The sequence below is a fragment of the Muscardinus avellanarius genome, assembly GCF_963383645.1.
Source record: "Muscardinus avellanarius genome assembly, chromosome: 1".
NCBI lineage: Eukaryota > Metazoa > Chordata > Mammalia > Rodentia > Gliridae > Muscardinus > Muscardinus avellanarius.
In genome coordinates, this window is record NC_137786.1 from 27,756,258 (window position 1) to 27,769,998 (window position 13,741).

General features: G+C 43.6%; 1 protein-coding gene across 1 annotated transcript in view; it reads right to left on the reverse strand.

Moving 5' to 3' along the window:
* Nucleotides 1-13,741, reverse strand: part of DROSHA (drosha ribonuclease III) — a gene marked incomplete at both ends in the record, with an annotated part of 135,869 nt that overhangs the window by 104,016 nt on the left and 18,112 nt on the right. The window contains 3 exons of the mRNA XM_080692383.1: nucleotides 400-486; nucleotides 3,570-3,656; nucleotides 11,879-11,959. Of these exons, the coding sequence (XP_080548509.1) occupies nucleotides 400-486; nucleotides 3,570-3,656; nucleotides 11,879-11,959 (255 nt within the window). The remainder of the gene's footprint in view (nucleotides 1-399; nucleotides 487-3,569; nucleotides 3,657-11,878; nucleotides 11,960-13,741) is intronic.

Sequence of the window (13,741 nt, forward strand, 5' to 3'; positions counted from 1 at the left end):
CTGTTTCTCTTTCTTTTGCTTGGAGACTATATAATAACTTATCCTCAAAACTTTCCAACTTTCTTTTGAAGGACAAGCAACCCGAAATAGTTTTAACACATCATTCCACAGTTGATCCTCCTTTTTCAACCGTTCACACTCTCAAAATGTTCTTCTGACACATGTTTACTTACACCATTTAATGTGGACCAAACCTGTGACTCATTAGCACAGATGTCACACTCCCTCCTGACACGCTGCCGCAGACTTCCTGCAGCTCACACAGCAGGATGAACATTTAAAGTTACTGAGGAGTCAGATGAAGGGAACTCTATTTTGCCTCTTGGAAAGAACGGATGGAGAATAAGCAGGGGAGGAAGGAGATGCCAGTAAAGAAAGAGCTGACGGGTGCATACTTACATTGGTAAGCGGGGCGTGTGCAAACATAGAAAATCCTTCAAAGATATACTCATGATCATCGTATTCTATAACAGTTGGCCTGTCAGTCTAAAGGTAAAACAGAAAAACAAAAGAGCATTTTAAAAAACTCACGATTTTATATGCAGAAATCCATTAAGAATAAAGTAACCAATGACAAATGAAATCAACTTTGCCGACTTTTAATATTTTCCAATCACAAAAGAAAACTTGATACAGCTAATGAAAAACATTTTTTCCCCTGTACTAGGGATTCAACCAAGGGGTGCTCTATCACTGAGCTATAACCGCAGCCCATTTTATTGTGAGGTAGGCCCTCTCTTGCTAAGTTGCCTGGGCTGGCTTTTAGCTTTTGATCCTCCTGAGTAGCTGGAATTACAGGTGTATACTACCCCATCCAGTTCAAAACTTTTCATTTTAAATGGAATTCTCCGTCTTGGTGGATTTCTCTGGCTTCAGAAATTAATAAGTAAAATTAGCTGGGCATGGCGGCTCACGTTTGTAATCCCAGCAGTTGGGAGGCTAAGACAGGAGGATTGCAGTTCGAGGACAGCCTCAGCTACTATTTAGCCAGGCCCCTTGCAACTCAGTGAGACCCTGTTTCAAAAACAAAGAGTAAGCCAGGCATGGTGGCACATGTCTGTAACCCCAGCATTCGGGAGGCTGAGACCAGAGGATCACAGTTTGCAGACAGCCTCGGCTACTTAGTGAGACTCTGTTTCAAAATAAAGAATATAAAATAGGGCAGGGGGTATAGCTCGGGGGTCAAATGTCCCTGGGTTCCATCCCCAGACCTGAAAAAAAAAAGAGAGAGAATAAAAAATAGGGCTGGGAGTAAAGCTCAGAGGTAGAATGTCCCTGGGTTCTATGCCCAGTACCACCAAAAAAAAAAAAAAAAAAAGTAAAATATTTATATAACAAGACAATCAATGATGCTTACTATATAGGTTTATTTTCTAGAAACTTGTTTTATTTAATCCCACAACACTACCAGGTCTAGTCTTACTGAACCCTATTTCTGAACTACCCAAAATCTTAATAGTAACAACATAACTGACTCAAATACAAAATGCAAACAGGCTTAACATCAATACAGTAATGATTAAAAACTATTTAGAAGGTTCTGAAGGCCTCAAGTCACCGTAAGTACAGCTTCTCATGGCTCCATTCCCTGCCTCTCCAAGGAGATGCCAACACCCCATTGCAAAGACCAATTCACCTCTAATTTCAAAAGTCTTAATTACCTAAAAACTAAGTTTGTTATTAAATGATACAAATATCACTCTAACCATAAGACTCTCTTCCTTACAACATTCTTATAGCTCACTGCTTTTAATTTTGAATGCCATAGAAAGCAAATTGTCAAAATATGTAACCGAAAAGACATATTCTTACATAGGTTTTGAATTTATGTTATTTTATCTTATTTTATTTTATTGGTACTAGGGATTAAACCTAGGGGCATTCTATCACCAAACTATACTCCCAGCCCCAATTTTTTTTTTTTTTTTTTTTTTTGAAACAGGGTCTCACTAAGTTGCTGAGGGCCTTGCTTAAGTTGCTAAGGCTGGCCTCAAACTTGCAATCCTTCTGCCTAGGCCTCCCAAGTACTGGGATTAGAGGAGTGTACCACTACGTCCAGCTAAATAGCATTCTTTCAAAAACTATATCTAAGAATATGAGAAGGACTAAAGAATTTCCAAATATTCATTATTTGTTCTGCCAATATTATTTTTGTTTCTAAACAAAGCTGGTCTAAAATATAAAGTACTTCTGATGAAATAATGATGGATAATGGCATAATCACCATAGGAGAATATTTTGACAGTCTTCTAAAATATTAAACATGGAATTACAATTTCAGTCCTAGGTATCTATCCCCCAACAAATCAAACCCATGTTAATACAAATACATGCACACAAATGTTCCCATCAGCATTATTCATAATAGCAAAGAGTGAAGACAACCCAAATGTCCATCACCTGATGAACGGATACATAAAATATGGTATATCACACTATACACACACTGTGTAATGGAATACTGAAATAGAGGACTGGGGGAGGCCCAATGGTGGATTGCTTTGCTAATATTCACAAGGCCCTGGGTTCGATCCCTAGCATTCAAAAAAGGGAATGAGGTACTAATGGATGCTACAACATGAACAAATCTTGAAAAAATTATACTAAATGAAAGAAGTCAGACATAAAGGATCACATATTTATATATAAAATACTTAAGTAGGCATAGAATATTTAAAAATTTTAAATAAACATTTAAAATACTCTGTGACCATTTCCATAAGAACAGAATGCATTAAGCCCATGTAAGGATGAGGGTGGTTAAAAAAAAAAAAAAAAATGGACTACTAATGGGCAAAAAATTTCTTTAGGAACAAGGAAAATGTTTCAAACTTAGGTTGTGATGATGGTACTGCAAGTCTATAAACAGATTTATATGAATTGTAGCTCTATAAAATAACTCATAATGATGAATTATCTAATTTTGAAGTAGAAATCCCTTAATGATACATTTAACCATTAACACATTTCATACTGTGAGGGGCAAGATGGGAAAGTTTGAGATGCAGATACTGGCTCTCACTGCCTGGCCTTAGCTGTTACTTAGCACCTGAGTAATCTCGAGCAAGTTATTAACTTCATCTAGAAGACATGAATGAATTCCCGATGTGGATGGTGGGAATAATCATACTTAATAGGTATGTTGTAAAAATTAAGTTAATACACGTCAAACACTTAGAATGGTACGTAGAACATAATACATGCTCCAAAATATTAGGCGCCATTATTACTGTCATAAACCAACAACAGAGTTGCTTATTTGGGTCACAAAACAATAAATAATCTGCACTGATTTTTAAGAGATGGGGAAGCTTTCTACTCATTCTTCCCACACTGCTGCTCCAAGGAATAGCACTGTAATTCATTGGCTATTGTGTGATACCAACGATTTAATGAAAAAGCACAATAGTATAGTGAGGGGAAGTGTAAATACTATGCCAAAGCCAACTTTATCAACATAAAAATATTTCAAAAAGGAACATTTGAGAACTGAATGAGTAACTTAATACATTTACATCCTCATCTGTTGATATTTTAAATAAAATACAATTGATTTTGTAGGAACTTACTAAAAAGTTTGTAGGCGGGGAGACGGTGATCCGGTAGTGGAAAAGCCTGCCGGCGTTGTTGGTCATCGGACGACAGGGCTTGATGGCCTGAGGAGAAAAATGAGAAAAGACTTTAAATATTTTTAAAAACAGACCGTGCTTTCATATTCACATTTGACAAAAGAGGTTGTATGTGCATTCCTTCATGTGCTTTATTTACCACTAACTCCATGACTCACGGGGCTGGCTGGCCGCCAGTTCTCAGCCTTTCCACGTGCACTGGTGAAGCAGGGACCAATGACCTACAATCCAAGGTCGAATATGGCCATGAAGGCCTGAGGGCTTTGGGGCCCCCAAAACCCATGAGTTCAGTGACAGGTGATTGTGGCCTGTAGAGGTGCCTGGGGGACAATGGCTGGACCCCCAACACGCATGCACAGGAGCCCGCCACTGGCCAGGATCTGTCTTCTGTTTAGCTAGCAGAGTGAGCAGACCAAGCCAGCGTTGAGGAGGTTCTGAGGGAACTCATGAGGCTTGCTGGAAATGAGCCGAGTCGGGAACCCCACCAGCATAACTATACACAGAAGGGGGCCTGGTCTCATGCCAGGGGTGATGACCCTGCAAAAGCCCAGGAGAGCAGTGCAGAGTGGGCCAGGCTGCTGTTGCTGTGAAGACACTCAAATGGCTGTGCCATGGCGTTTTCCAGAATTTGACCAACTTCAGAGGCTGCATGTGAGCCAGGAGGGACATTTGGCCAGGAATAGCACACGTCCGCTGCTGGCTGTGCACCATCTGGCTGTGCTTCCAGCATACACTTAACAGGGTCTTGCAGTCACGAGTCTTGTCATCTTTGCGGAGAGCTGCCAGCCACGGTATTTTCCAGGCCGGGAGTTGCAGACCACATCCTAGTAGATACATAGGGCACAGCCAGGCAGCACCCTTTTCACTGACCGGGTCCCTGAGTCAGCCTCTGAGCAGGTTCCAAAAGTGTATCCACATCAAGGGATGAACCTCTTTGTGGACTCCATGGTGTCTGGCGCGCACTCTGTCATCTGGGCTGGTTATGGAGGTGGCAGCTGCTTTCTCAACCATGTGCCTGACGGTAACTGGTAACGTTTGAAGTACAGCCAAAAGTAATCCAGCACATGGGCATCATTGTCCTCCGGCTCACAGGCTTCCAGGCTGGCCCTGTGGAGTGACACAACTGCTCCTGGGCTCCGGCCAACAGCACCCAGCAGGTACCACAGGGCCGGGCTGTGAGCAGGAGTCGTGAAGGGACGGGGAAGGCAGTGGTGAAGCTGTGGAGATGTTAGTAATTCTGTGGATTCTACTAGGAGCATTTGCCCTGAAGTCCATCAGATGACACTCTTCTAATTCTCCCTCTGACACAAAACGACATGAGAGGTTAAGCTTTTTGCCAGCCTCCTTGGTATGCTATGCCATGATGCCAGGACCCCATAAGCTGGCAGCTCCTTTTGCACAGTAGGGGATGGAGACACAGCACCCAGTGATTAGATCCTCCAGCCGGCAGCACCTCTCCTCCCAGGACATCCAGACCACACTCCTCCAAAAGTCTGTTTCCCTTACTGAGAGCCCAAAGTAGTCTTAAGAAGAATTTTGCATTTTTTTTCCTCTGTGGCAATTTCCAAAACAGGAACAAAGTACATAAAGGCAGTGACAGGCTAAAAGCAGAATAAAACCTACTGGACTGTGGAACATTCCATGGGCTTTCATCCAATTTTTTTCTTCTTCTGTCCCCCCCCCCCCCCCAGAGCTAGGATCTCGCTCATTGCCCAGGTTGGCCTTGAACTTGCAGTCCTACTGCCCCAGCCTCTCAAGCAGCTGGTAATTCACCCAATTTCTAGACCAGAGCTAGTCTCCATTCACTCTCTTCAGATTCTCTCATAAAAATGGGTATCATGACTCACTTGCTTCTGAGAATCCCACTCTCGTCATGTTCAGGACACGCAGGGCTCCTAGTTAACCAGCTTCCCCACGGGCAACTTCTCTCCTTCAGTTCAACTCACTTCAAAGTCTCAGGCAGCGTCTGCTGCTTAGTTTATCCTGGCAGTGCTCTTACAAGACGGCAAGCAGCAGCCGGCCTCACACAGTTAGGTGGACAGATAGCCGAGTGATCAGAAGGGTCTCCTCCAGAGACCATTTTCAGAATTTAGAAGGTCCTTTCTGCTTTCTTGCACCTATATTCAACCTGGGTCGGTAGCGGGTTGTTCCTTGCTTAAACTTAGGAAGTTTAGGCTACTCTTTTTTTTTACTTTTTTGCGGGTCTGGTGATGGAACCCAGAGGCATTTGACTTCCAAGCTACATCCCCTGCCCTATTTTTTCTTTATTTGAAACAGGGTCTCACTAAGTTGCAGAGAGTCTCACTAAGTAGCTGAGGCTGTCCGCAAACGACAATCCTCCAGTCTCAGACTCCCGAATGCTAGGATTACAAGCATGCGCCACCACGTCCGGCCTTAAGCTACTCTTTTGAATGACTGTTTGAAGGTTTATTAAAGCTACATTGTGCCCAGAAGGCCATTTCCTGGAATCTCCTGATCAGATTGTATTATATTGCCAATGCATAGCACCAGCCCTGCAAGGTGCCCGAGTGAGCCTCATGTGTCCTTAATCTTACAGCCATGATATGTCTCTTCCCACTAGAATGGGGCTCTTTCTAGATCTAAAGACTTACGATCATCTTCCTTTCACTTGTTAAATAGCACAAGAATTCACCTTTGGCTAAACTTACAAATAAAATTTTTAGAAGCAGGTAAATAATCTCAGAAATCATAGCAGTGGGTTTTAAGAGGAAATAAATATAGTAAAGGAATAAAATGCAGGAAAAAAACAGAACAGGTCAGGAATGAAGGAAGAATGAGAGGTGGTAGAATAAAATATGCATAATTTTTTTTTTTTTTTTTTTTTTTTGCGGGTCTGGGGGTGGAACCCAGGGGCATTCTACCTTCAAGCTATACCCCTGCCCTATTTGTTTATTCTTTATTTTGAAACCAGGTCTCACTGAGTTGCAGAAGGCCCACTAAGTAGCTGAGGCCGTTCGTGAACTGCAATCCTCCGGTCTCAGCCTCCCAAATGCCGGATTACAAGCATGTGCCACCATGCCCGGCTTTGCATAAAATTTAAGGGGAAAGAAAACAGAAATGAAGTAAAAAAAAAAAAATCATTACATCATTGCTTGTTTTGTTTTTGGAATCACTAGGTCATAGTAGACACGGTAATGTTTCAGCCAGCACCTTCAAAGGACTCACTGCCCAGCTATGGAATGTGTGGACAGAAAGCCTTCAGCTGTGACTCCTTCCAGATCTCCCCCCAGCCCAAAGGCCTCTCCCAATCAGGCACTAAGCTTGGCAGAGGTAAAAAAAAGTGCTGTGATTTCAGTCTAACTCTTTCGGGTGATACTCATTCTCCAGATGACCCCCCCAGTTCACCAGGGCTCTGTGGGGCCTCACTCGTAGTGCAGATAATACCTCTGTCCAATCCTGCCTGCACCCTCTCCTTTCATAGGGCTCATTATTTCTAAAAGACATCCTACACCTCAAATACCATCTTAGCATCTGCTTTAAGAGCCCTCAACATACAGCAGTTGGCACCAGTCGTGACCCAAGAAGGCAAGTACAAGAATGATGACATTTTGAAGTAGAACCACTTACCATCCAACAAAGAGGTCCCATTACTATGGTAGGTGGAGTGCAGGCAGACCCTGGCACCAGATGGCAGGCCAATTAAAACTTTCAGAGATCATGAACTGAGAGTCTGTGCCAATAGAAGCAGGTGCAGTGTATCAGGTGTTTAAGAGCACAGAGGAAATAGTAGCTATGATAAGGGCCATTAATTATCCTTTAGGAGTAGATGGCAATTACTAAGCACCAAAATGCTCTACTATGGTCCTCATTCCTTAGGCTGCCCAGTAACCTCCTGGAGGGCTTGCTACATCGTGGATTGCTTGCTCTCCACCCCCAGTTTCTCACTCAGAAACTAAAGTGGCCACGGAATCTGAATTTCTAGCAAGGTCCAGGTTGAGCTAATATTAGAAGTCTCCACTAGGCAGCCACTGCTCTATAGATATTCAACAGCAGAGGAGAAAGGGCATCTGGAAACCAGATGTGGAAGCCAAAGGCCTTCTTAGCAGCACACACAAGACCTCTTATCATCACTGTGAGAGATCAGAGAAAGCTAAGACCAAGCCCAGGGCTTTTCTGTGACAGCAGCCACAATTCAAGGACAACCGATAACCAATCAAAGTGAGTTTCTTATGCTAAGGTCGAAGCCCGAAAACCCAGGATGGAAACATTTAGGTTGTCACCCAACAAATTTCTCTGTATTTTCCACCTCTGCAGAAATGACACATCCCTCCCTTTTAAGAGCAACCACGCACTTGTGACAGAGACAATGAAAGATCCCCCATGCACACACGCACCTAGTGCCCAACCGGTCAGCCTGCTGTCCTTACACCTCTAATCAGGGTTATTTCACAGTATGACCCAGCCGTAGAGGTACCGGGAGAAAGTTTATATCCCAAATTACTTACAAGAAAAAAACATGTGTCAACAGCCAAAGGAATCTGCAGAGGACCCGGTGAGCTGAGAGTGCTTCATCAGGGGTCAAAAAGAAAACGGATTGGGAAAGAGTTTACTGACTTGGGAGCTCTTGAGGTTCAAGACACCAGGAGATGCCGGGAACTCCCTACCAGGATGGCTTCAAGCATGAAAACGTGATGGCCCCACCTGAGTGACACTGAAATCCCAGAACTTACCCAGATAGTGCAGGAAGGAATTCAAGGAAGTAGGCATGTTGAGTGGATACAATATGTAAAGCTAGAAAGTACATCAGATAGTCCCAGGAGGACACGACAAAAGAAACGTGCTCATTAGAGGGGCACTGAGTCACTAAGCTCGATGGTGGCCTCCTCTGCAGACCAGGGCTGACCGTGGGACAAATGACCAAAGGGCAGACAGAGCTTGTCAACACCCGCTGGGATGATAGAATCCTGAAACCAGTGGGGCCAAGTGATGGGGCTAACCCATTAGAAGCCAGGTTACATAATTACCATGATCAGTGAAGTAAAAGAGCTAAGGGGGCCTGAACCGCAAAGGCATGGAAACAGTTAACAGAACATGGTGTCCTAGGGGGAAAAATAAACGAGCAAGCAATAAGAGTACCACTTATCTGTACTAACAGAAGAAATCAAGACTGGAAAACCAAGAGGCTGAAGGCAGGAGACTCCAACAAATAGCCACTGTCCCTTGCCAGTTTTGGATGTAATTGAGATTTCTGGACTAAAATTTACTGGCTTGATGAGAGGGCCAGATCCCAGGAGGAAGGATTCTATAACAAGCAAAAATGATGGCAACCCTATCCCATCTCAAGGGAGCCTAGGCTATTTACCCAGTTATGCAGTGAGGAAAAGGAATACAGCAGACAGTTAAAGGAGGGCTGGACACAATAACTGAATCACTGACATGGAGACCAGATACATCATCCTCATACTACAGTTATAGAGGAGAATATGAAGTCAAGGTAAACAGTGGAGTCTTGATCAAGGTCTGGCTTATATTAAGTTTACCAAATCACAAGGGTCATCTACCCAGGGCTCATTTCCTTGAATCTAACAATGGGAATTGATATTACTTGTCAGACAGTGCTGCTCACACTGGGTCCTAGACCTGTGGAGTATAAGAAAACCTACAATGAGAAACACAAACAGAAGCCATTGAAATTACAACCATCACCACCACCCAAAGCCTAGTCTCAAAAACACTAATGCATTCTAGGGATGATGGAAATTAGTGCCACCCTTACGGATCTGAAGGACATGGGTGATGGCACCTACCATATGCGTTCAATTCATTAGTGTGGCCCCCAGAGGGTCCTGGAGGATGATGGTAGACTACCACAGCTCAACCACTGCTGCAGCAGCACCCCACTCTCAGCTGAGGACTAAGGACGTAGGGATGAATAAAGAGGGAAATGCCCAGGCTTAGTTTACAAACAATTCAGCTGGTATGCGGGTGAAAACTGAAAGTGGACTGCACCACAGCCTCTCTGAGATGGCTTTGAAAGAGAGCAATGAGCCGGGTGCAGTGGCACAGGCTTGTATTCCCAGCACTTGAGAGACTAAGACAAGAGGATCGCAGGTTCACAGCCAGTCTCAGCTCTTTAGTGAGCCCCTCCACAACTTACTAAGACCCTGTTTCAAAAATAACGAAAAAAATAGGGCTAGGGGTGTAGCTGGGAGATAGAGTGCCTCTGGGTTCCACCCCCAGTACTGCAAGAAGAAAAGAAAAGAAAAGATAGCAGCGATGGAAAATCTTCCCAGTGAGCAAAGTGTCAGGCAGTGTACCTGGCCATTTACTTTGTATATAGAGAAAAGAGGTCTGCAGAATGCCAGCTGGTCAGGAATCTAAAAGGAATGAGACTTCCTTTTAGCAGGGATGATAAGATCTTGGGGGAGACACTCCTAAGTGGACCTACAGGAGGAAGCAGGACAACTTCTGTACCATGCATGGCATCCTTCAGAGCAGCCAACCTCAGAAGAGGTGCAGGGGCAACAAGCAGACAAAGTGACTCAGGCAATGGTATTAGCCAGCTTCTGGCCTCAGCTGCCCCAGAACTTACGGAATGAGCACACAATGAGGCAGCCTCTGCTGCAGACACAGAGGCTTCACATGAGCCCAACACCTCGGACCCCATTTACAAGGCTAAGCAACATAGCTGTCACTGCGAAACAGCCACTGGCCAGACACACATGGAGCCCCTAAAACAGCACCACTGCCTGAGGAGACCAGTCTGACACGTGGTGGCAAGTGGAATACACAGGCCCCTTCCATCTGAGCAGAAATGAAATGTACTCTGGGTATGGGTGTGTCTTCCCTGCCCACTGGCGTTCAGCAGACACTACCACTCACTCCATTTCCCTCCAAGGAAGGGCCAGCTGCCCAGCTGCAGGGATGGCAGTTAGCACGTGGCTTCTGAAGGCCCTTTCTGAGGAAGGCTGCTCTGAGGACTGAGGGAGGTAGAGCATGAAGGCCTCTCAGCCCAACACAATAATCCCAACAAGCCTGGTGTGCCCGGGCCTGTATCACAGCTGGACCGGGCCCTCTGCAGCCCTGTCTGCTCTCTTCTTGGCACAGATGTTGGTCCCTCATCAGCACCTCAGAGTGCCCAACCAGAGGTACATACACAGATGCCACTTTATCCCACGTTTCCTTGCTACACCTGCTGACTTTCAAAGACAAAGGAGGTAAAACTGAGGCAAGTACTTAAAAATCAGGCACTGTCTCACGGTCTGATTTTGAATTACTGTCATAGCCTCAACAGGTTTTAAAAGGAAATTAAGAGCTGGGTATGGTGCTATATGCCTGTAATCCCAGTACTTGGGAGGCTGAGACAGGATGACTACAGGTTCAAAGCCAGCCTCAGCAACTTAGCGAGGCCCTCAGCAATTTAGCGAGGCCCTGATTCAAATTAAAAATAAAATAGGATGGGTGTATTCATTTCGAGTCACCCCCTCATGCCATTTTGGCATGGGGCTGTATTTCTATTTTCTGTATTTCTATCTTTCTAATAAACTTCTTTAAAAATAAAAATTTTAAAAAATAAAATAAAATAGGATGGAGATATAATTCAAAGGTAAAATGCCCTGGGTTCAATCATCAGCACTACACACACACACACACACACACACACACACACACACACACACACGAAATTAAGGATTTGTATATACTGTTCAAACATATAAGCTTTATTAATCTTGGGATTAATAAAACTGAAGGAACAAAATCAAAACAGAGTAGTTACAATCTGGCAAATTTATTTCAGTGTCCCTGACAAGTGCAGAGCCGGCACAGGAGGTGGGCTACTCACAGTTCAGGAAAGATGACAGACTAACGGAGACAGTGCTTCTCCACGCACCGTGGAGAAGTACCAGCAGCAAAGAGGGTGTGTGCCCCCCAGGAGGGAGGACAGGAGCCCCGCCGCACGGTAATGCAAGACCATTTATGATAGAAACATGAAAATATATTGTAATGTGTCTAGTTTTAGAACACTTAAATAAAACACAAAGCAAACATGCCTTGCCCAGTTTAAATAGTGAGCCTTCCAGACCTTTTAAAAGTCTCCTTGATAACATTCTGCACTCTACCCTCAAAGCCCAACCACTTTTCCTCTGCAATTATCAGAAACTGAGACTACTGGGAAATCGGAAGAGACTATTTTGATGTCATTCTTTCACTTAGTGGGAAAAGAATAGCCACAGTATCTGTCTACTTCGGGCTCTTCCACACTTACAAACATAACTCTAGCCATTTACCTCTTCTCCAGGATAAATGCTGTGCCGGATTCCGGTGCGCCTTGCTTTTGCACTGCATTTGCAGAGTGGTCCATCATTCATCTGTCAGAAACAGAATGTAATTCGTTTTTATTGGGGGGACAGTCTACACCATGCGCGATGATGCTTCGGAAACTGTGGGTTTTAATGTCATGAGTGCTGAGGCTCTGAAGAGGCTGTCACGGCTAGAAGATTAAACGGATGTTCCAAAACCAATAAAGCTGCAAACTGTCTATATTGTCTGATAAAGGGAAACTCCATGACAACGCTAGATTCCCAAGTTATTTGTGCAGCCAAGCAGGAAATATCAATGTCAGCACGTGGTGTGCCCCATCGTCTCCTACCTCTTTTCAGGGCATTTCTTTTTCTTACTTCAGAAAAAAAATGACTCTTTCACACACACACACACAAAAAAAAAAAAGACAAAGAAAAAGAAACAGACTTTATATCCTGGAGGAACGCATAGAATGCTTGGTGACCTGCAGATTAAATGTTTTAAAAAAAAAAAAAAAAAGAAAGAAAAACTCAAGGTACTTTTGAGGCAGAGAGAAGAAAATGCCTACTGGAACCAGAAAAACTGTTAACACTAGTCAGGTCAGAATACACCTTTTTCCAACCTGAATTCACTTAACTGGCTCCAACCCCACCCACATGGTTCAGTAGCTGAACAATTCTGATGCCCCTCAGAGGGAAAGACAAGTGCACAGGGGCGTAAACAGCACAGGTCCAGGTCCTCAAGGAACATTTTTTCTAGATAGGAGAACAAATGATTCACTTAGTAATTTAAAAGAATAGGAAGATCTGTCTAAATGGATGCACCACTGGGGCTGCCACAGTTGGTCAGAGAAGGCTTGGAAGACGTGAAAAGCAGTGGGCTGACAGATAGGAACAGAAGATGGCTCTTGCACGTGAGGCGCCATCATACATAAGGGGAAAATAGAGAGGGCAGAAAGCTCCTGTTGTACTCTGGGGAACGGGAGACCCAAATAAGCAAAATGGATCGTTTACGTGGGTGAAAAGGGTAAGACAATGGGAACTGAAATCTAAATCTAGAAGACCTTAAAAACAGCTTCGCAAGTTAATGCAGTATGAATGTATTGAACAGATACTGGCTTTTTTTCTTGTCATTCCCTCAGTAATATAGTCCAACAACTACTTACACATCATTTACATTGTACTAGGTTTAACCGATGATTTAAATTATAACAGAGGAAATAGGTAGGCTATGAGCAAATACTATGCCATTTTACAAAGCTGCTAGTATGGTAGGTTTTGGTACCTGTGGGAGCCCTGAAGCCACCGCCCCCTAGAATATCAAGGGACAAATATCTCTATAGACTAGACAGATAAGCAGACAGAAATATATTTCTTAATAAAGTGCTAAGGATTTGTAATTCATTGTGCCCAATTAAGATACAAGTGAAATATCTCAATAAGACTTGAAACAAAATATTAAAGTGAAAATATTTAACTTTCTTTAGACTTTTGGGAAATCTAAAGCTCCAGGTGGTATAGCACAGAAATATCATTGCTATCCAAAAAATACTATTAAGATATTACCTAAAGGAACAGCTGGCAAGTAAGAAATGTAATAAGATTCCATCAAAAATCACAACATACTCCTAAAGCCAGTCATAACTTGTGAACAATGTGGAAATTACTTAGAGCTCAGTGACTTCCAGGGCAGCAGAGAGCCCACATTCTTGCCTTTACCAGCATCTGAGCCCCTACATGGATCAGTCCTCTACAAGGCTCCAGCAGTATTAAAGACACAACGCCATGTTCAATAAACAGAACATAGGGACAACACAGAAGCCCAGCAAATCTGATAAGAAGAATCCAGAG